This window comes from Aegilops tauschii, chromosome 2 (genome assembly GCF_002575655.3).
Source record: "Aegilops tauschii subsp. strangulata cultivar AL8/78 chromosome 2, Aet v6.0, whole genome shotgun sequence".
NCBI classification, from domain to species: Eukaryota; Viridiplantae; Streptophyta; class Magnoliopsida; order Poales; family Poaceae; genus Aegilops; species Aegilops tauschii.
The window spans coordinates 13,279,737-13,302,455 of NC_053036.3; the positions used below are offsets into that span (position 1 = coordinate 13,279,737).

General features: G+C 44.0%; 2 protein-coding genes and 1 pseudogene across 2 annotated transcripts; 1 reads left to right on the top strand and 2 right to left on the bottom strand.

Annotated features, from left to right (window-relative positions):
* Positions 1 to 1,796: 1,796 nt before the first annotated feature.
* LOC109752432 (1-aminocyclopropane-1-carboxylate oxidase homolog 11-like) lies at positions 1,797 to 2,672 on the bottom strand. The gene is made up of 2 exons (XM_020311332.2): positions 2,138 to 2,672; positions 1,797 to 2,036 (listed from the first exon to the last, which is right to left on the bottom strand). The coding sequence occupies exons 1-2, from the start codon at positions 2,471 to 2,473 to the stop codon at positions 1,797 to 1,799; spliced, it is 576 nt and encodes a 191-aa protein (XP_020166921.1). The 5' UTR covers positions 2,474 to 2,672.
* A 4,152-nt stretch (positions 2,673 to 6,824) lies between these two features.
* On the top strand, positions 6,825 to 7,468 carry LOC141040613 (uncharacterized). Its single transcript, XM_073506726.1, has 2 exons — positions 6,825 to 6,911; positions 7,013 to 7,468. Exons 1-2 carry the CDS (start codon positions 6,825 to 6,827, stop codon positions 7,466 to 7,468), a joined length of 543 nt encoding a protein of 180 aa, XP_073362827.1.
* A 1,128-nt stretch (positions 7,469 to 8,596) lies between these two features.
* On the bottom strand, positions 8,597 to 21,094 carry LOC109752477 (1-aminocyclopropane-1-carboxylate oxidase homolog 1-like; annotated as a pseudogene).
* Between the last annotated feature and the right edge of the window lie 1,625 nt (positions 21,095 to 22,719).

The following is a 22,719-nucleotide window of genomic DNA, read 5'->3' on the forward strand; positions in this document are numbered from 1 at the left end:
ACCAAAACAGGACTTCCCATATATAAATCTTTACCTCCGGACCATTCCGGAACTCCTCGTGACGTCCGGGATCTCATCCGGGACTCTGAAAAACATTCGGTAACCACGTACATACTTTCCCTATAACCCTAGCGTCATCGAACCTTAAGTGTGTAGACCCTACGGGTTCGGGAACCATGCAGACATGACCGAGACGTTCTCCGGTCAATAACCAACAGCGGGATCTGGATACCCATGTTGGCTCCCACATGTTCCACGATGATCTCATCGGATGAACCACGATGTCGGGGATTCAATCAATCCCGTATTCAATTCCCTTTGTCTATCGGTATGTTACTTGCCCGAGATTCGATCGTCGGTATCCCTATACCTTGTTCAATCTCGTTACCGGCAAGTCTCTTTACTCGTTTCGTAACTCACATCATCCCGTGATCAACTCCTTGGTCACATTGTGCACATTATGATGATGTCCTACCGAGTGGGCCCAGAGATACCTCTCCGTTTACACGGAGTGACAAATCCCAGTCTCGATTCGTGCCAACCAACAGACACTTTCGGAGATACCTGTAGTGCACCTTTATAGCCACCCAGTTATGTTGTGACGTTTGGTATACCCAAAGCATTCCTACGGTATCCGGGAGTTTCACAATCTCATGGTCTAAGGAAATGATACTTGACATTAGAAAAGCTGTGAGCAAACGAACTACACGATCTTGTGCTAGGCTTAGGATTGGGTCTTGTCCATCACATCATTCTCCTAATGATGTGATCCCGTTATCAACGACATCCAATGTCCATGGTCAGGAAACCGTAACCATCTATTGATCAACGAGCTAGTCAACTAGAGGCTTACTAGGGACATGGTGTTGTCCATGTATCCACACATGTATCTGAGTTTCCTATCAATACAATTCTAGCATGGATAATAAACGATTATCATGAACAAGGAAATATAATAATAACCAATTTATTATTGCCTCTAGGGCATATTTCCAACAATAAGCACATGCAAGACATACATCAAGTGTTCTCAAATCCTTAAAGACTCAATCCGATAAGATAACTTCAAAGGGAAACTCAATCCATTACAAGAGAGTAGAGGGGGAGAAACATCATAAGATCCAACTATAATAGCAAAGCTCGCGATACATCAAGATCGTACCAAATCAAGAACACGAGAGAGAGAGAGAGAGAGAGAGAGAGATCAAACACATAGCTACTGGTACATACCCTCAGCCCCGAGGGTGAAATACTCCCTCCTCGTCATGGAAAGCGCCGGGATGATGAAGATGGCCACCGGTGAGGGATCCCCCCTCCGGCAGGGTGCCGGAACAGGGTCCCGATTGGTTTTTGGTGGCTACAGAGGCTTGCGGCGGCGGAACTCCCGATCTATTGTGCTCCCTGATGGTTTTAGGGTATATGGATATATATAGGCGAAAGAAGTCGGTCAGGGGAGCCACGAGGGGCCCATGAGGGTGGAGGGCGCGCCTGGGGGCTTGGCGCGCCCCCTGCCTCGTGCTCTCCTCGTTGATTCCCTGACGTGTACTCCAAGTCTCATGGATTGCTTTCTTTCCAAAAATAACTCTCCCGAAGGTTTCATTCCATTTGGACTCCGTTTGATATTCCTTTTCTTCGAAACACTGAAACAAGGGAAAAACAGGAACTGGCACTGGGCTCTGGGTTAATAGGTTAGTACCAAAAATAATATAAAAGTGTTTAATAAAGCCCATAAACATCCAAAACAGATAATATAATAGCATGAATACTTCATAAATTATAGATACGTTGGAGACGTATCAAATAGTAGTTATCGCATCTAACCCAATGGAGTAGTAATGTTTGATGTAATCAATAGCGAGAGTTTCCCTATATAATAGTTGGTTCTCGTCAAACACCAACTCCTTAATTGAACTGTAAATCCTTGTCAAGGTTGGATCGATGTGTGTTCCAAAGAAGTACGCGACTGAGACCCGTGGAGCAACATTCTTCACCAAAATCCTATGTTCAACGCTCCAAAACCCACCATTGGAGATAAACTGCACATTTTTGTAACATAAAAGAAAAAGTTAATGATCAGCCAAAGCTCTTGTGTTGAACAAAACAAATAATTACGGGTAGTTAACCAAGATTTAAATACTTTTAAGAGATCACCGATATTCACAATGAATGCTCGGGGCATTGGCGTGACGTCTACCCACTGATCCTCATTGAAGATCTGGAGGTCGCCGCTTTCACCTTGGAGGAGTATGGTCAGGAAACCACCCTCCGAATGTCGGCCTGCCTCGATGGCGAGTTCAGACTGGGGGCACGGAGGGTAGTAGTGGCATAGGAAGACTTGCCCTTGGTTGCACTCTATATCTGCCAGGTGGCTCGGTTCGAGCCCAAGTGCTTCCGAGAGCAGCTTGAACAAAGTGTTCCCCAAATTCTTCACATGGTCGGCATATTCAAACAACGCGTTGCTGCAAATGAACATTTAAGTGTTGAGTGGTTTACTTCAAACATGTGATTTAAGAAGAATTCCTAAAAATCACAACAGAAAGATGTCCTATGGAATGTAATTTGACTGCACAATTTAGCTCTAATAAATTATTCAACAACCAACTATGAACTCACACAAACAATGCTTACTTCATATAGGTATAAATTATATTACATATATCTATTGTATACTAATAAATGGGGAAGAAAAAATAAAGATGTGCTATACAACAAAACATCCGGTCGAGGATTTGGCGGACCTATCACAATCGTTAGATCTACGTAAATGTAACTAAACAAATTAAATCCATTAGATCTACATAATTGATACATATTATATCTGCTAGTTCTTCATAATTGTAGCACACATCTCATAACAGTTAGTTCTATATAATTGTACTTAAACAGATTGGGCCTTTTGGATCTACAGAACGATACCTAAATATATCGTATCCGTTACATCTACATAACTGATGGCTCGTGTCTACGTCAGTATTTCCCCGAAAAGGAAGGGATGATGCAGCACAGCTACAATAGGTATTTCCCTCAGTGATGAAACCAAGGTTATCGAACCAGTACGGGAACCAAGCAACACTATGTAAAGGGTACCTGCACACAAAGAACAAATACTTGCAACCCGACGCGTAAGAGGGGTTGTCAATCCCTCTCGGGTAAAAGATAGATTGATTTGTATGATTTTGGATAAATAGATCTCGCAATAAAACAAAATAAAATAAATGAAGAAAAAGTGCAGCAAGGTATTTTTTGGTTTCTAGAATAATAGATCTGAAAACAAAAGAAAATAAAAATAGATCTCGAAGCAAATATGATAAATAATAGACCCGGGGGCCGTAGGTTTCACTAGTGGCTTCTCTCGAGAATATAGCATACGGTGGGTAAACAAATTACTGTTGGGCAATTGATAAAAACCTCAAATAATTATGATGATACCCAGGCAATGATCATTATATAGACACCACGTCCAAGATTAGTAGATCGACTCATGTCTGCATCTACTACTATTACTCCACACATCGACCGCTATCTAGCATGCATCTAGTGTATTAAGTTCAAGGAGAAATGGAGTAATGCAATAAGAACGATGACATGATATAGACAAGATCTATTCATGTAGGAATAGACCCCATCTTGTTATCCTTAATAGCAACGATCAATACGTGTCTTGTTGCCCCTTCTATCACTAGGAAAGAGCACCGCACGATTGAACCCATCACAATGCACCTCTTCCCATGGCAAGAAAAATTTATCTAGTCGGCCTAACTAAACCAAAGATTCGAAGAAAAAATACGAGGCTATAAGTAATCATGCATATAAGAGATCAAAACTGAAACAACTTTCATGGATAAAGTAGATCTGATCATAAACTCAAAGTTCATCGGATCCCAACAAACACATCGCAAAAAGAGTTACATCAAATAGATCTCCAAGAGACCAATTTATTGAGAATCAAAAAGAGAGAAGAAGCCATCTAGCTACTGCCTACGAACTCGTAGGTCTACAATGAACTACTCATGCATCATCGGAGAGGCACCAATGAGGATGATGAACCCCTTCGTGATGGTGTCTAGATTGGATCTCGTGGTTCTGAAACTTGCGGTGGCTGGAATTGTGTTTCGTTGACTCCCTAGGGTTTTTGGATTTTTGGGGCATTTATAGAGCAGAGAGGTGGTGCGGGAGGCGGCTGAGAAGGACACAACCAACTAGGGCACGCCTGGGCTCCCAGGTGCGCCCAGGTGGGTTGTGCTCCCCTCGGAGACCCCTCTAGTACTTCTTTGGCCCAACAGGTGTCTTCTGGTCCAGAAAAAATTCCAAAAAGTTTGCTGCGTTTGCACTCTGTTTGGTATTGATTTTTTGCAAAGTAAAAAACAAGCAAAAAAACAACAACTGGCACTGGGCACTATGTCAATAGGTTAGTCCCAAAAATGATGGAAAGTTGCTATAAAATGATTGTAAAACATACAAGAATGATAATATAACAGCACGAAACAATAAAAAATTATAGATACGTTGGAGACGTATCAGTAACCATACCTAAATAGATTGCATATGTTATATTTTCATAACATATATAGATCTTCGTATCTAAAAAGATCACTATTGTAGATCGCCATACTTGCACTTTAGTTAGATCTCACACAATTATTTAAGTGCACATGTTAACTATTAGTTGAAGTAGAAATGGCGAGTACATGTGATTTAACAATGTTAGTCGTCACCCCGAATATCTTGTAAAAAACTACCACCAATGAAAATATCTCTTACCACCCGCGTTATAGCTAAAATATCATGTATTAGAGAATCTAGATGAACTCCTAAAAGGCTTTAACTCCTCAAAAGATTCCTTTTGGTTCTCTTTCGAGGAGTTAATAAAGATCATTTTGACATGCACGTGAACTTCCGGTGTTGGTGTATGTGTAATTCATGTGTTAGTGTATGTACTTTTCATATTATTGCGTGTGTGTACTTCGATGATTATTTTGTATACTTCACATGTTAGTTTTCCTGATACAATATACAAATAGCGAAAGGAATATAGATATTGCATGTGGTTCTTTGTTCCATTATTTTTCATTTATTCAATAAAAAATCTTCTTAAAGTTTCAGGTTATTTGGAGCTCCGGAGAATAGCTATCTTTGTTTTAGCTCTTTTGGGTCCCGAATTCCAGATGCCTGCAATCTCCCTCTTCATGTATAATGATACGTCCAATTTGCATCACGTTTTCCTATTGATATTTATAATGTATTGGTCATTATTTCACTTTATGATGCAATACTTATGCCTTTTCACTCTTAATTTGCAAGATTTATATGAAGAAGGAGATTACCGGTAGCTGAAATTCTGGACCTGAAATAACTATAGTAGATGTACCTATTCTAAAGAGCTCCAAATGAACTAAAACTTCACGAGGACTTTTTATTGAATATATAAAAAATATGGAGGAAAGATATATCAGAGGAGGCCCACCTGTTGCTAGGGCGCAACCACCCACTCGACGCGCCCTGATGCCTTATGGGGCCCACAGCAGGCCTCTGGCGCCTTCCTTATGCTACATAAGGCCATTTACCCTAAAAAAATAGGAGAGGACTTTCAGGATGAAGCGTTGTCGTCTTGAGGCGGAACTTGGGCAGGAGCACTTTTACCCTTTGGAAGAGCGATTCCAGCAGGGATACTTCCCTTCGGGAGGCAGAAATCAAAGCCATCGACATCACCAAGGATCCTCTCATCGTGGGAGGACCAATCTTGATCAACATCTTCACCAACACCATCTCTTCTCAAACCCTAGTTCATCTCTTGTATTTAATCTTTGTCTCAAAACCTCAGATTGGTACATGGGTTGCTAGTAGTGTTGATTACATCTTGCAGTTGATGCTAGTTGGTTTGTTTGGTGGAAGATCATATATTCAGATCCTTAATCATATTCAATACCCCTCTGATCTTGAACATGAATATGATTTTTGAGAAGTTATGGTTGTTCTTGAGGACATGGGAGAACTCTTGTTATAAGTAATCATGTGAATTTGATATTCGTTCGATATTTTGATGATATGTATGTCGTTGCTTCCTTTAGTGGTGTCATGTGAACGTCTACTACATGACACTTCACCATACTTGGGCTTAAGGGAAGGCATTGAGGAGTAATAAGTAGATGATGGGTTGCTAGAGTGACAGAAGCTTAAACCCTAGTTTATGCGTTATTTTGTAAGGGGCTGATTTGGATTCATATGTTTCATGCTATGGTTAGATTTATTTTAATTCTTCTTTCGTTGTTGTGTATGCTTGCGAGAGGGGGTAATCATAAGAGGGTTGAAGTAAGAACAACAACCGAGCACCGGTCCACCCACATATCAAATTATCAAAGTAGCGAACGCGAATCAAATAAACATGAAAGTGACTAGATGATAATTCCTCGAGATCGCTTTGCTTTATATAAGAGACCGTTCCGGCTTGATTTTTTCTATAAAAAGGATTGGGCCACCTTGCTACACTTTTTTTATATTGTTACTTGTTACAAATTATCTTGGTACAAAATTATCTGTTACCTCTACTTTCAGTGCTTGTAGAGAATACCTTACTGAAAACCACTTATCATTTCCTTTTGCTCCTTGTTGGGTTCGACACTTTTACTTATTGAAGGGACTATGATTGACTCCCTATACTTGTGGTTCATCATAGAACTTGCATAATCAGATAGAAAAGGCATTAAAATTGCATCATAAAGTGAAATAATGATAAAAACACTATAAATAACAGTAAGAAACATGATACGAAATGGACTTATCAGTCGTCCGACGGATTGTCTGACGAGGAGGAGTACTCGGATGAGATGGTGTTGATGAAGGCGGTCCTTGAAGACGCGGAGCGTGCGGAGGAGCATGTTCTCAATTTCAAGGGCTCGATCAAGGGCCATCAAGTGCTCAACCGCCAACTGGGTGTGTTGGCCATTTGACACTAATGGCCGACTAGTTTGCCCCTGATGCACTCTTCGTTGACCATTTTCGCCGGCGTTTTCAGATGTGCAAGACTGGCTTCGATCGATTGTACCATAGTGTCCCGTCCTATGATGACTACTTCGTCTTAAAGAAGCACAGCGTGGAACCGATTGGCTTCTCTGGTTGCCGGAAGTGCGCGGCCGCACTACAAATGCTTTCATATGGCATGGCCGCTGATTCATGGGACGAGTACCTATGGATGTCTGAGAGCTCATGCGGAGATGCAGTGGTCAGGTTTGCAATTGCCGTGGTTGAGGTGTTCGGACCTCAGTACCTGAGAGAACCAACTATGGCAGACACCAAGAGGCTCTTGGCAACCTCAGAAGCAAGAAGGTGGATAGGTTTGCTTGGATCTCTTCACTGCATGCATTGGAAATGGAAGAACTACCCGAAGTCTTTACAAGGGCAATATCAGGCTCATGTTAAGAAGCCCACCATCATTGTTGAAGCAGTTGCATCACTGGATCTTTGGATCTGACACGCTTTCTTTGGCATGCCCCGTTTCACAATGACATCAATGGGCTGCAGCGATCACCGTTGTTTCCAAGGCTGACTGAAGGAAAAACTCATCCTTGCCATTATACTGTAAATGAATATGAGTTCAACATGGGCTAGTATCTGGTTGACGGTATCTATCCTCTGTGGGCTACCTTTGAAAGCACCATCTCTAACAAAGTTGGCCAAAAAAAGGCTCACTTAATTTGCCAAAAGACAAGTAGCTAGAAAGGATGCCGAGAGGGCATTTGGAGTTCTGCAGGACCGTTTTGCAGTTTTTCGTGGTCCTGCTAAACAATGGGATCCGAAGACCTTGTGGGAGATGATGACATGTTGTCTGATCACGCACAACATGATCGTCGAGGATGGGGGTGGTAATTCTGCCGCAGCTCTAGAATTTGAAAACAGGGGTGATCCTATCAAACTTTCAGACCAGAATCCAGCCACATTTGAAGAGTTTATTCAAATGCATCAATAAATTTGGTATCGGCCAACTCACGAGCAGCTGAAGGAAGATCTGATTGAGCGTCAATGGGCGGATAAATGGGGCATCAATGTTGGGATGTAATATTTGAACTTTTTTATATTTGAACTTTTTTATATTTGAACTAGTGCTGCATGCGCTATTTAAACATCTGGACTCTATGCATGCGGCTATTTAATCGTGCGGACTTAAAAATATGAGACCACCGTTGAATGGGGGTCTCCCGCATTCGTGTCCACGGACTGGTCCCCCCTGTCCACAGAAGGATGCAGGGGGAAATTTGCGGGTTGCCGTGGAAGATGCCCTAAGACTCTATGTTAGTAGTTTTGAAGTCCTTTTTTCTAATGCTCTTTTCTCCCGATTTGAGTACTTGAATTAAACAAGCTCTGGTTAAGTATACTTGCATTTGTAAAAAAAATACCATTATTGTCCGCGCCCAGGTTAAGTTCAATTCCTAGATCCGCCACTCGCTATCATACTAGTTGTCGGAAAACTGCAAGGCCTAACATGTATGCAATTATACTATCCATTTCTTAGCATTACACATTGCTCAATTATTCATGTTCTAGGTATACATGGTTCTTGTTTGCACCAAGAGAGCACAAGCTCTCCTTCACATATCACAGTTCATAGCTGGTAATGAGAAATAGCAGTTTTTGCATCTAACCCAATGGAGTAGTTATGTTTGATATAATCACTAGCGAGGGTTTCCCTATATAACGGTAGCTTCTTGTCAGACAATAACTCCTTAATTGGACTGTAAATCCTTGTCGATGTCGGATCGATGTGCGTTCCGAAGAAGTTTGCAATCGAGACCCGTGGAGCAACGTTCTTCGCCAAAACTCTATGTTCCACGCTCCTAAACCCATCATTGGAGATCAACTGCACATTTTTGTAACATAAAAGAAATAGTTTAGAATGAATGGCACAAGCCACTGTGTTGCATAAACCAAATAATTAAGGGTGGGTGAGCATGATTTAAATACCTGTAAGAGATCACCAATGTTCACGATGAATGCTCCGGGAGTAGGAGTGACGTCTACCCATTGCTCCTCCTTGATGATCTGGAGGGCGCTGATTTCGTCTTGGAGAAGTATGGTAAGGAAGCCACCGTCTGAATGTCGGGTTGTCCCTATGGCGAGTTCTGGCTGGGGGTAGGGAGGGTAATAGTGGCACAGTAAGACCTGTGCTTGGTTGCACTCTATATCTGCTAGGTGGCTTGGTTTGAGTCCAAGAGCAGCTCGAGCAAAGTGTTCCCCAAATTCTTCAATTAGTGGGCATATTCAAACAACACATTACTGCAAATCAACATTTAAGTGTTGAGTCATTTATTTCAAACATGTGATTTAAGTAGCATTTCTAAAAAATAGCAACAAAAATATGTCCCATTGAAAGTAATTTCAAAGCATAATTTAGCTCTAATCAATTAGTCAATAACCAAGGATGAACTCACACAAACAATGCATACACCATTTAGGTATAAACTATACATCATTTAGGTATAAATATATCACATATCTATTGTATACTAAAAAATGAGAAGAAGAAGTAAAGTCATGCTAGAAATTATCGCACGAAAAGTAAAACATCCCGTCGACGATTTGGTGGACCTATCACAATCGTTAGATCTACGTAAATGTATCTAACACTAGTAGAAAAAGAGGCTTCCATACGCCCCCATTAGTCCCCAAAATAATCGAACCGCGACCAAAGGGGTCTTTAGTCGCGGTTCGGGAGGAGACCCGCGACCAACTATCTGGGCCCAGCGCGCTCGGTCGACAGCTGGCGGACGGGAGGGGCTTTAGTCCCGGTTGGCCTGGCCAACCGGGACTAATGGTCCTCAGGTTGGCCCGAAGGCCTTTAGTCGCGGTTGGCCAGGCCAACCGGGACTAAAGGCCCATCCCTATATAGGACTCAGCTCACTTCACTTAGCCACAATTTGTGCCACTTCTATTCACAATATTCAGAAGGGGGGTGGTGGGTTTGCTTTTTGTTCCTCCTATGCACACAAGGTGTTCGATGAAATGCCCGAGAGCATGAAACAAACATGATATGAAGTGTCCGAGCCACACTTGAGCTTTCTCATTTATTTTTCCTCCGCGATCGCGGTTAGGAACTTGAACCTTTCATGTGTCATTGATAAAATATGCATGTGTGTAGTTCATTGTTTAATTTGTATTATTTCTAGCTAGTTAGTTTAACAAATGCATGATGGTTAATTATATACTTTATATAATAATAATGCAGATGAATCGGCAATGGATGTACGGTACCCGACTCTCCGGCGAGTTCACTACGGGTTTGAAAGATTTCCTCGTAGTGGCAAATGCGAACAAGCAGCGAGGTTTTATTATCTGTCCATGTGCTGTCTGTAAGAATCAGAAGGGTTACTCCTCCTCAAGAGACGTTCACATGCACCTGCTTCGGCACGGTTTCATGCCAAGCTATAATTGTTGGACCAAGCATGGAGAAAGAGGGGTTAGAATGGAAGAAGATGAAGAAGGGGATGATATCGATGACAACTATCATGATCATTTCGGTGATACTTTCATGGAGGATGATGCTGAAGGTGGGGAAGGGTTAGGTGAAGGTGAAGAAGAGGCACATGATGAGCCCGCTGATGATCTTGGTCGGACCATTGCTGATGCACGGAGACGCTGCGAAACTGACAAGGAGAGGGAGAATTTGGATCGCATGTTAGAGGATCACAAAAAGTTGCTGTACCCAGGATGCGATAATAGTGTGAAAAAGCTGGGCTGCACACTGGATTTGCTAAAATGGAAGGCACGGGAAGGTGTAGATGACTCATCATTTGAAAATTTGCTGAAAATGTTGAAGAATATGTTTCCGAAGAATAACGAGTTGCCCGCCAGTACGTACGAAGCAAAGAAGGTTGTCTGCCCTCTAGGTTTAGAGGTTCTGAAGATACATGCATGCATTAACGACTGCATCCTCTACCGCGGTGAATATGAGAATTTGAATGAATGCCCTGTATGCACTGCATTGCGTTATAAGATCAGAGGCGATGACGCTGGTGACGATGTTGAGGGCGAGAAACCCAGGAAGAGGGTTCCCGCCAAGGTGATGTGGTATATATGCTCCTATAATACCACGGTTGAAACGTCTGTTCAGGAACAAAGAGCATGCCAAGTTGTTGCGATGGCACAAAGAGGACCGTAAGTCCGACGGGGAGTTGAGACACCCCGCTGATGGAGCGCAATGGAGAAAGATCGACAGAGAGTTCAAAGATTTTGCAGCTGACGCAAGGAACATAAGATTTGGTCTAAGTACTGATGGCATGAATCCTTTTGGCGAGCAGAGCTCCAGCCATAGCACCTGGCCCGTGACTCTATGCATCTACAACCTTCCTCCTTGGTTGTGCATGAAGCGGAAGTTCATTATGATGCCAGTGCTCATCCAAGGTCCAAAGCAACCCGGCAACGACATCGATGTGTACCTAAGGCCATTAGTTGATGAACTTTTACAGTTGTGGGGCAGACCTGGTGTACGTGTCTGGGATGAGCACAAAGAAGAGGAATTTGACCTACGAGCGTTGCTTTTTGTAACCATCAACGATTGGCCTGCTCTCAGTAACCTTTCGGGACAGACAAATAAGGGATACAATGCATGCACGCACTGCTTACATGAGACTGAAAGTGTACGTTTGGGTAATTGTAAGAAGAACGTGTACCTGGGTCATCGTCGATTTCTTCCCCGAAATCATAACGTAAGAAAGAAAGGCAAGCATTTCAACGGCAAGGCAGATCACCGGCCGAAGCCTGCAGAACGTACTGGTGCTGAGATATTTGATATGGTCAAGGATTTGAAAGTCATCTTTGGAAAGGGTCCTGGCGGACAATCAGTTCCGCGGGGAGTTGACGGGCACGCACCCATGTGGAAGAAGAAATCTATATTTTGGGAGCTACAATATTGGAAAGTCCTAGATGTCCGCTCTGCAATCGACGTGATGCATGTTACGAAGAATATTTGCGTGAACCTGCTAAGCTTCTTGGGCGTGTATGGGAAGACAAATGATACAAAGGAAGCACGGCAGGACCAGCAACTTTTGAAAGACCCAGATGACCGGCATCCGGAATGGTTTCAAGGTCGTGCCAGCTACGCTCTTACCAAAGAAGAGAAGGTCATTTTTTTTGAATGCCTGAGCAGTATGAAGGTCCCGTCTGGCTTCTCGTCGAATATAAAGGGAATAATAAACATGGTGGACAAAAAGTTCCAAAACCTGAAGTCTCACGACTGCCACGTGATTATGACGCAATTGCTTCCGATTGCTTTGAGGGGGCTCCTACCGGAAAATGTTCGAGTAGCCATTGTGAAGCTATGTGCATTCCTCAATGCAATCTCTCAGAAGGTAATCAATCCAGAAGATCTACCACGGTTACAGAACGATGTGGTCCAATGCCTTGTCAGTTTCGAGTTGGTGTTCCCACCATCCTTCTTCGATATTATGACGCACCTCCTGCTCCACCTAGTCGAAGAGATTTCCATTCTCGGTCCTGTATTTCTACACAATATGTTCCCCTTTGAGAGGTTCATGGGAGTATTAAAGAAATATGTTCGTAACCGTGCTAGGCCAGAAGGAAGCATCGTCAAGGGCTATGGAAATGAGGAGGTAATTGAGTTCTGTATTGACTATGTTCCTGACCTTAAACCGATTGGTATTCCTCAATCGCGGCACGAGGGGAGACTAAGTGGAAAAGGCACGATCGGAAGGAAATCAACGATATGTATGGACGGTCATTCTGAAGCACACCACACAGTTCTGCAAAATTACAGCTTGGTGGCTCCGTACTTCGAGCAACACAAGAATATTTTACGCTCGGACAACCCGGGGAAGCCTGAATCCTGGATTAGAAAGGCCCGCATGGAGACTTTCGGCAGTTGGTTGCGAAAACATTTAATGAATGACAATGATGTTGGAGATCAGCTGTACATGTTGGCCAAGACACCATCTTCGACTATAACGACTTTCCAAGGGTACGAGATAAATGGGAATACATTTTACACCATCGCCCAAGATAAAAAGAGCACCAACCAAAACAGTGGTGTCCGCTTTGATGCAGCAACCGAGAATGGGCAAAAGGTCACATATTATGGTTACATAGAGGAGATATGGGAACTTGACTATGGACCCTCCTTTAAGGTCCATTTGTTCCGGTGCAAATGGTTCAAGCTAACAGGAGGTGGGGTAAAGGTGGACGAGCAATACGGAATGACAATGGTGGATTTCAACAATCTTGGTTACCTTGACGAACCATTCGTCCTTGCCAAAGATGTCGCTCAGGTTTTTTATTTGAAGGACATGAGTAGCAAACCGAGGAAACGGAAAGATAAGAAAACGATCAGTACATCATGCGATGATCCAAAGCGCCACATTGTTCTTTCAGGGAAAAGAAACATCGTGGGAGTGGAGGACAAGACAGACATGTCAGAAGATTATAATATGTTTGGTGAAATTCCGCCCTTCAAAGTGAACACTGACCCAAGCATTAAGTTAAATGATGAGGATGCTCCATGGATACGGCACAATCGTAAGCAAGCAGGGACACAAGGGAAGAATTGATGTGTAATAATTTATTATACCAAACTTTGTTGAATGGATCATGTGAATTAAAACGTACGATGGCGAATCCGGATGATTTGTATTTGGTCGATGAACTGAATGATGTATCAAACCTTTTGTCAAACCTTCAAGGGATCGAGATGTAGAACAAAACAATCGGTATCGCCATCATACAGCCCTGCCGTGGCTACTGAGTGCATATATGCATACCAAATGCACGGCAGGACGTATGATGGCGAATCCGGATGATTTGTATTTGGTCGATGAACTGAATGATGTATCAAACCTTTTGTCAAACCTTCAAGGGATCAAGGATGTAGAACAAAACAATCGGTCTGAATTTTTAAAATGAATTAGTTTTATTTTTCTGGATTTTTTGATATATTATTTGTATTTTTAAGATTTTAAAATGAATTAGTTTTATTTTTCTGAATTTTTTGATATATTATTTGTATTTTTAAGATTTTCAAATGAATTAGTTTTATTTTTTGAATTTTTGATATATTATTTGTATTTTTAAGATTTTCACATGAATTAGTTTTATTTTTCTGAATTTTTTGATATATTATTTGTATTTTTAAGATTTTCAAATGAATTAGTTTTATTTTTTTGAATTTTTTGATATATTATTTCTATTTTTAAGATTTTAAAATGAATTAGTTTTATTTTTCTGATTTTTTTGATATATTATTTGTATTTTTAAGATTTTAAAATGAAAAGTATTTGAAAAAGGACCTTTAGTCGCGGTTCGTGACACGAACTGCGACTAAAGGCTCTTTCCGCGCGGGAACGAAAACGGCGCGAAAAAACCTTTAGTCGCGGTTCGTGACACCAACCGCGACTAAAGGTACCCCTTTAGTCGCGGTTGGGGACACCAACCGCGACTAAAGGGTACCTTTAGTCGCGGTTGGTGTCCCCAACCGCGACTAAAGGCTTGCCCTATATATTCTCCGCGGCCCTCGTCTTCTCCGCGCTAAGGACCAAACGCATCCAGGACCTCGTCTTCTCCGCGGCGCCGCCCTCGTCTTCTCCACGCCGCCGCCCTCGTCTTCTCCGCGCCGCCCTCGTCTCCGGTAGGTGCCCGCCGCCGCCTGCCATCCTCCTCGCGTGCCTAGAAGAAGAGGGGACCGCCGCCGTCGTCTTCTCGCCCGCCTTCTCGCCCGCCGCCGCCTGCCGTCCTCCTCGTCGCCGCGTACTGGATGCGCGCCTTGCCAGCCTCGCGCGCGTGCGGAAACGGCGCCGCCGTGCGTGCCCGTGCTGGTGGTCACCGCCGCGTGGGCAAACTAAAAATTGAGCAAGAAAGCAGAGAGAGAGAGAAGGAGAGTGCTCGGGGTCGTGGGGCCCACCCGTCAGCGAGCGAGAGAGAGAGCAGAGAGAGAGAAAGGGACTTGAGCAGTTTCTGTTTATAGATTCATAAATCCATAACTAATTCATAAATTCTCCAATTTGAGTGACTCAAATTTCTATACATTCAGGAACTTGAGCAGTTTCTGTTTATAGAAAAAGTTCAACATGCTTCTGCAATAATGTTTGCACTAAATAATTAAATACAGAAAAGGGAACTAAAAATGGAAACTTGCAAAATTCATAACTTGAATTCTGTTAACTCAAATTGAGCAAACTTGAGCTCTAAAATTTTGTCTTAACAAAATATACACAATGGTATTTTATTTGGGAATAATTGTATAAATTTGACCAAAAAAACATCAATTTTCTGTTCTGGTCATAAAAGAAAAGGAAAAAGAAAATGGCATAACTAATTAAATAATTATCCAAAAATTATGTTTAATACCTCAAAATGTTCAGCGAAACATTTGGCACATGTTTTCAACCTTATACATGCAGTTTGACATCTAAAGTATTTCTGTTTTTGTTGTTTTCCAAAAATGGCTGAAATGAAAGCAAAAATTAATAGCTCTTAATCATTCAACCGTCGCTGGTCCTCCTCTATGTCCCCTTAATCTTATTTTTTAATTCCTTTATACTTAATTAATTTTTACTACATGCAGGAGTGACATATGGCGGACGATAGAGCTGAGCCGCTTAGGGATCCGGAGGTTGAACGTTATTTAATGGGCATCATAAACAACGAGATTCCTTATGTGCCGGGCTCAGAAGATGAGCAAGAAGAGGATGTAGTCTCTTCTTTTCTGAACCTTGACGGTGGAACAGACATTGTCGATGATCAAGAAGGTGAAGGAACGGACATTGTCGACGGAGGTCAACCGTCAACAAACGACGATCTCGAATTGCAAGTAGCAACCACCTCCGGCGAGGTATATATATACATTGAGCCTCTCGTGATACTTACTGAAATGTGAATACATATGTATTAACGCGCGCGACTCTCTTTCTTTTTTTAGCCCTCGGCCGGATCGAGTACGACAAAGCGTGGCAAATCCAAGGCGATGAAAACAGGAGAAACATATACCATTGATTTTGTCAGTGAAACCGGCAAGCCCCTACAGCACACCTCAAAGTTTATCAACCAATGCGGAGTCGTTGTTAGAGACAACGTCCCAATCACCGTCCAGGAATGGAAGGAGCCAAAGAAGGCACGTCTTGGTTTCAGTTTTGTCGACAAGAGAACGAAAAAGGATTGCTGGAGAAAGCTTATGGAACATTTCATTCTACCTCCGGAATACAACAAAGTCGATGAATTCGGTAACGAGGTTCCGGGTGGACGTGAGAGGAGGAGGCTACTTAAAGAGTTCGCTCTTCAGAAGATGGCCGAAGCATTCCGGAACTTCAAGAAAAATTTAACCCGTGACTATGTCAACAAGGGCAAGACTCCGGATTTCAATGGACAACATGAGAAACTGAAAGATGATTGGCCAGAATTTGTGAGGCAAAAGAAATCGGAGCATTTTAAGGAAATATCGAAACAAAATAAGGATAATGCGAGTAAGAAAAAGTACCATCATATTATGGGGCCAGGAGGATACCGCCTTTCGGAGCCTAAGTGGCAGAAGATGGAGGAGGACCTGAGGGTGCGAGGAATCCCTCTAGGTACAGAGAGATGGGACCCAAGGGCCAAAAGCTGGTGGTACGGGCATGGGGGATTGCTAGACCCGGAGACAGGGGTGTGTGTTCACCGGAAGAAAAAGTTTGCTCCCACCCAAGCCCTTATTGACGCAATGACCCAAGATCAAGATGGCTTGATCAAGTTCAACAGAGAGAAAGACGCACTGACAACAGCCCTCGGGAATGATGAACACGGAGGACATGTACGAGGCAAAGGCAGAATTCCGTGGAAAGTAGGGTTTTCCCAGGACAATGACCCGTACTGTTACAGAAGCCGTAAGAGAAAGACGGACCGGGATGCATATCTTTTGGCGAAGTTTGCATCGGAACTCCATGAGTTGAAGCAGACCGTGCATGAACTAGTAAAAGAAAAATCGGCTGCAGGGCCGCATGAAGATCATGAAGCGGATCGCGAAAGCCAGCAGCGGAGAAGCAGCGTGGCTTCCACGGATGCCCCGCCTGGTGCTAATACACCGACGATCGAGATTCGTGCACCGGAGCCTCACTACCCCGTGGATGATGTAAAGGAGATGAAAGAATGTGATCTGCATTATCCCGTGGGGAACGTTTCCACGAAGGTAGCTACCGGCAGTGCTTTACCCTGTACACCTGGAGCACTCCACCACAACAACCCCATTGCATATGGCTATGCTCGTTTCACGGTGGAAGACATAGTCCAAGAGTTTGAGGACCTGGAGATTGACAAAGCTACACCCGAAGGGGAGAGAAGACTTGGAGATGTCAAGCGCCAGATCATTATATGGAAAAAGAAGTACATAGTGTTTCCAGGCGAGGCACCAAGGCTAACAAGTCCACCCCTCCTCCGATGGTGGTGGTGGTGGTGGTGGCGGTGGTGGTGGTCGTGGTGGTTCACCTACACCTCCTTCATGCCATTCGACGCCGTCCCCCGATCCACAACCTCCGGCGGGTAAGCAGCCGCCGCCCCCCAATCCTCCTCCGGCGGGTACGACGCCCCCCAATCCTCCTCCGGCGGGTACGACGCCCCCCAATCCACCTCCGGCGAAGAAGCAGAAGCAGGCGGACAGCAAGGAAACCCGCTCCTGGACTACTAACCCGGACCCTTATGTACCTAAGACCACAACGGTACCGGAGCCATCACTGAAGCCTCTCCTCCCAAGGCCTTGGGAACTTAGTGAAGCTGAAACCAAATTGGCCGCGTCTGCTCATTATGAGAAATGGAAGGCGGATACGAAGGCGATAAAAGAGCCTGAGCCCAAGCAAGTATTCACTGAGAAGCAAAAGAAGTGGGCTAAGGATTTTTTTACGACACCGTCCCAAGCCGAGCTGAATATGCCTGACGACTATGGACATGAACTTCGTAGGCAAGCAGAAATATTGAAGGAGGAGAAAGAAGAAAGTAAAAAAAGCGGGAAACAAGTTGACCAGCTCGGGATGCAGAATAAACAATCGATCCCCCCGCTCATAGTGAAAGCCGGTCCGGAAGAGGACCCCGAGATCATAGCAGCTGCGGCAGCACTTGGATTGACTATAGCGAGTGCCATGAAACAAGCGTCCGAGATGGGTTTGACTCTTCGTGCCTCGTTAGACCTTGAGGATGCGCCAGTATGTGAGATAGCATTACAATATGTGCGGAATGGGCCTCTCGTCGAGCCTGCGCGGGAAAAGAGTCTACCACCACAAATGCGAAATCTGCTACGTTGGTACAAGCACTTCATAACATGGGCCGGCAAAGAATATGTTTATGCGGATGTTACAGAGGAGCATCACACCAAACGGTACTCTGTACAAGTTCATATGAGTGAATTGTTCCAGCTGTTCAATCTGCGCGAGCTCGACAAATCTATCCTGAGTTGCTACGTTCTGTAAGTGATTTATTTCTACCTCATCTCGTTCTTCATTGCCTGCACTATATATATATTGTCCTAACTATATTGTTGCGTACGCTATTATGCAGATTGAAGATTTGGGAATGCAAAATAAGAAACATCCATGATGTTGGGTTCATTGACCCACATATCGTTAATGGACATGTGTTACAAAATCACCCCGAAGACGTGGAGAAAGACTTGTACAAGTTTCTTAGAGATCATCAACTCAAAAGTCATATTCTATTTCCTTACCATTTTGGGTGAGTGTTTCTCTCTTGTGCCCATTCTCTTTTGTTTACTCCATGCATGGTATGTCTAATCGATGAGTTATGCATGACTGTGCATGTAACGTGTCCGCAGGTTCCACTGGATTCTGCTAAATATTGAACTTCACACCTCCAGAGTTCTAATCATGGACTCTATGGATTCGGATTCAAAGCGTTGGGCCGACATGAGAAAAATGCTGCAAAAGTAATTATTTTCAATCATTTGAGCTCTATATCGATCGGTCTCTTTCATTCATTTCCTAATATCAAGTAACTAATAACTCCCTTGTTCATTTAATTTTCTTTACCCTGTAGGGTTTGGAGACGGTTCTCAGAAGAAATTGTCGGTGAATTCAAACATGAGCTAGATTTTAAAAGGTTAGTTAATGTGGATAAGCAGCCACCGGGGACCAATCTATGTGGATACTATGTTTGTGAGAACATCCGGAGACACACATCTGAGCGGAAGGCATCGGATAGCGTGCGGAAGGCAACGGATAACTTGCGGAGGAGGCTTAGTCCAGAAGCTCGCTTCCGACCAATTCAAGATGAATTAGCAGGATTTTTCATGAGGGAAGTCATCAATCCTAAAGGAGAACACTATACCGAGGACGAAGAAATTTATATGCATACCCTTGATTGAAACTTGTTCGAAGTTGTATATGGTCATCCATCCTAATTGTGTATGGAAACTTGTTCGAAGTTGTATATGGTCACCCGAGATTGAATATATATTGAATATATATTATATATTCCTCTTGAATTCTTCTTGTTTGAAATTTCATATGCATGTATATAGTAGCGTAGAATATGTGTACTGAAACTTCATCAAAATTAAAATAAAACACAAAATAAAATATAAAAGAAATAAAACACTACAAATTAAAAAGAAACCAGGTTTAGGGGGGCTAAAACCCTAAACCTGCGGAGGAGGCCTTTAGTCCCGGTTAGCCACGAGAACCGGGACTAAAGGTCCTCCGCCCCGACGGACTCCTGGCGCCCACGTGGACGGGCCTTTAGTCGCGGTTCGTAAGAGGCGCGACTAAAGGGGGGGCTTTTAGTCGCGCATATTTAGTCCCGGTTGCACAGCCGGGATTAATGGCCTTTGCGAACCGGGACTAAAGGCCTATTTTCTACCAGTGTAAACAGATCAGACCCACTAGATCTACATATCTGATACATATTGTATCTACTAGGTCTTCATAATTGTAGCACACAACTCATAACCATTAGATCTCTATAATTGTACTTAAACAAAATGTATCTTTTAGATATACATAACAGTATGAATTAAATCATATATGTTACATCGACATAATTATTTCTAAACATATTGCATATGTTATATCTTCATTACCTATAGATCTTCGTATCTAAAGAAAATTGCTATTGGTAGATCATCGTACTTGCATTTAGTTAGATCTCACACAATTATTTAAGTGCACATGCTAATTATTAGTTGAAATATATATGACGAGTACATGTCATTTAAACATGTTAGTCGTCATCTTGTAAAAAACTGGCGCCAATAAAAATATTTCTTACCACCCGCGCTATGTCTAAAATATCATGCATTATGTTTTCCTTTAACACTGTTATTTTTTTGTTTGCTTTTTTCTCCATGACAGTTCTTTTCTGAAAGTTCCGGCTTAAATAAGCTCTTTTGTTAGGGGTAAAAAAAAACTCTTTTCTAGAAGGGGCAAATCAATCAAAGTGAGTTATATGAAACCCGTAAAAAACAGGTTATACGAAAAATAATATGTAAACAATTTATTAAACAAAACGGGGCCTAGCATTAGCTTGTGCCAATCATAAAACCAAGCTAGGAGGAACTACTGTGATACCGCCAGAGCACTCACCGGCAGCTGTCCGGCAGATCATCGGCGTTAGGCGGGGTGGGCGCCATGCGGAGGTAGAGCGTGTCGCGCCGGTTGGCCACGGGCGACTGGTACAAGTCGAAGTTGCAGTGATACTTGAGCGCCCTCGCTGGCTCACGCGAGTAGAGCCGCGCCTTGTCACTACCCTCACCACCATCGGCCTCGTGGAATGCCCGCACAGCATGGGTCGCCGCGGCCATCACCGTCTCCGGCACCCCATGGCCCGTCACCTGGAAGAATCCCCACTCGGCCGCGGCCCGACGGACGGCAGCCACCACAGCCGTGTGGTCACCGCACCCGAGGTCGATTATCGGGATGGCTGCTAGTTCTTGGCCGGCGGGGACGGTGGTGTGCTGCCGTGGCTCATGGTGCTGGTCAGGGACGCGGAAGATGAGCGGGACGTGGGTGACGTCGGAGGCGACGAGGCCGCGGACGCCGGCGTAGGTGGCGTCCAGCGCGCGGAGCTCAGCTGCGCAGTCGTAGGAGGTGGCCGACATGGTTTGGTGGCGCACGTACGTGATCGTGGATGGGTGGTGGCGTGAATGACAGTGTGATCGGTGGGCTTGGCTGCTCGAGTGCTCTTCTATGTATAGGAGTATTTTCTAGCATGTGAGTGTGCTTCCCGCGAGAGCGACGGGGAAGAAGAAATGCTAAAAACGTGGGTGGCTCCAGAATCCAATACCACGGTGGCCCGTGCATGTCGCATGGCACGACAGAGACGCGGCGACCAGGCCTTGCGCACGCACGACCAGGATACGACCAGGCAATCGCATGACGCAACGTACATGCGTAAGAACTCTTTATTATATATCCGTGGGTCCCATCTACTTTACTGGAATAATTCGTAGAGTGCAATGCAATGCATGCAAGCATCACGTGTGTTAAAGAAAAGATGGCGGCTAATTATTTCACTCTTTTTATTAACCAAGGAGGGTTACACTAGTAGAAAAAGGGGCTTTCGTTCGGGCCTGGCCAGCCCATTAGTCCCGGTTCGTGAGCCCAGGGGGGCGGCCGGGGCCTCGTGGGCATTGGTCCCGGTTCGTCTGGGCCCATTTGTCCCGGTTCTTGGCACGAACCGCGACCAATGGGCCTCGCTCCTGGCCCACAACCATTGGTCCCGGTTCGTGGCAGGAACCGGGACAGAAGGATGGCCTTTAGTCCAGGTTCCGGCCACGAACCGGGACAAATGAGTTGCCTATATATACCCCATCGCCGGCAAGCAGAGCACACCACAGTGCTCTGTTTTTTGCTGGCCGGCGAGGGAGAGGGCATTGGGTGCTCTAGCTCACCTCCTATGCACATGAGGTGTTCGATGAAATGCCCGAGCCACACTAGTTAAGCTTTCTCCTCTCGAAGCTCGACCTCCGAACTCCATTTTTTCCGAGATTTGTCTAGGTTTAGCGGTCCATCACGCCTCGTCCTCGTCTTCACCGCCGTTGATCGCCCGTGCCGATCTCGTCACCGACACCACCGTGGTGAGCCTCTTGTTCTTATCTTCTTTGTGAAAGAAAAAAATTCTTACTTTAGATAGATACTTGTCTAATTTTCTTACTTTTGACACACATAATTATATATAATGCACGCAGATGAACCGGCAATGGATGTACGGTGACAGACACACCTCTGAGTACATTAAGGGCGTGCATAATTTTCTCGAAGTGGCTGAGGCAAACAAGCAGAATGGTTTTATGTGTTGTCCATGCCCTAATTGTGGGAATACGAGGTCTTACTCTGACAAGAAAATCCTTCACACCCACCTGCTTTATAAGGGTTTCATGCCACACTATAATGTTTGGACGAAGCACAGAGAAATAGGGGTTATGATGGAAGACTGCGAAGAAGAGGAGGACGATGACAACTATGTGCCCCCAATACGGTGATGCTGCAACGGGGGAAGCTAAAGATCAAGAGGAAGCTGAAGATCCAGAGGAACCAGACGATGTGCCCGATGATGATCTCCGCCGGGTCATTGTTGATGCAAGGGAAAAGTGCGAAAGTGAAAAGGAGAAGCTGAAGTTCGATCGCATGTTAGAGGATCACAAAAAACGGTTGTACCCCAATTGCGAAGATGGCAACACAAAGCTCGGTACCGTACTGGAATTGCTGCAGTGGAAGGCAGAGAATGCTGTGCCTGACAAAGGATTTGAGAAGC

Bases quoted from the DNA above. Each gene is read 5' to 3' on its own strand.
- LOC141040613 (XM_073506726.1), top strand. From the start codon at position 6,825: ATGGTGTTGATGAAGGCGGTCCTTGAAGACGCGGAGCGTGCGGAGGAG. The intron at 6,912-7,012 runs GTGCTCAACCGC...CGGCGTTTTCAG, and splicing joins GCTCGATCAAGGGCCATCAA to ATGTGCAAGACTGGCTTCGA.
- LOC109752432 (XM_020311332.2), bottom strand. From the start codon at position 2,473: ATGTTCATTTGCAGCAACGCGTTGTTTGAATATGCCGACCATGTGAAG. The intron at 2,037-2,137 runs GTATTTAAATCT...AAAAATGTGCAG, and splicing joins ATATCGGTGATCTCTTAAAA to TTTATCTCCAATGGTGGGTT.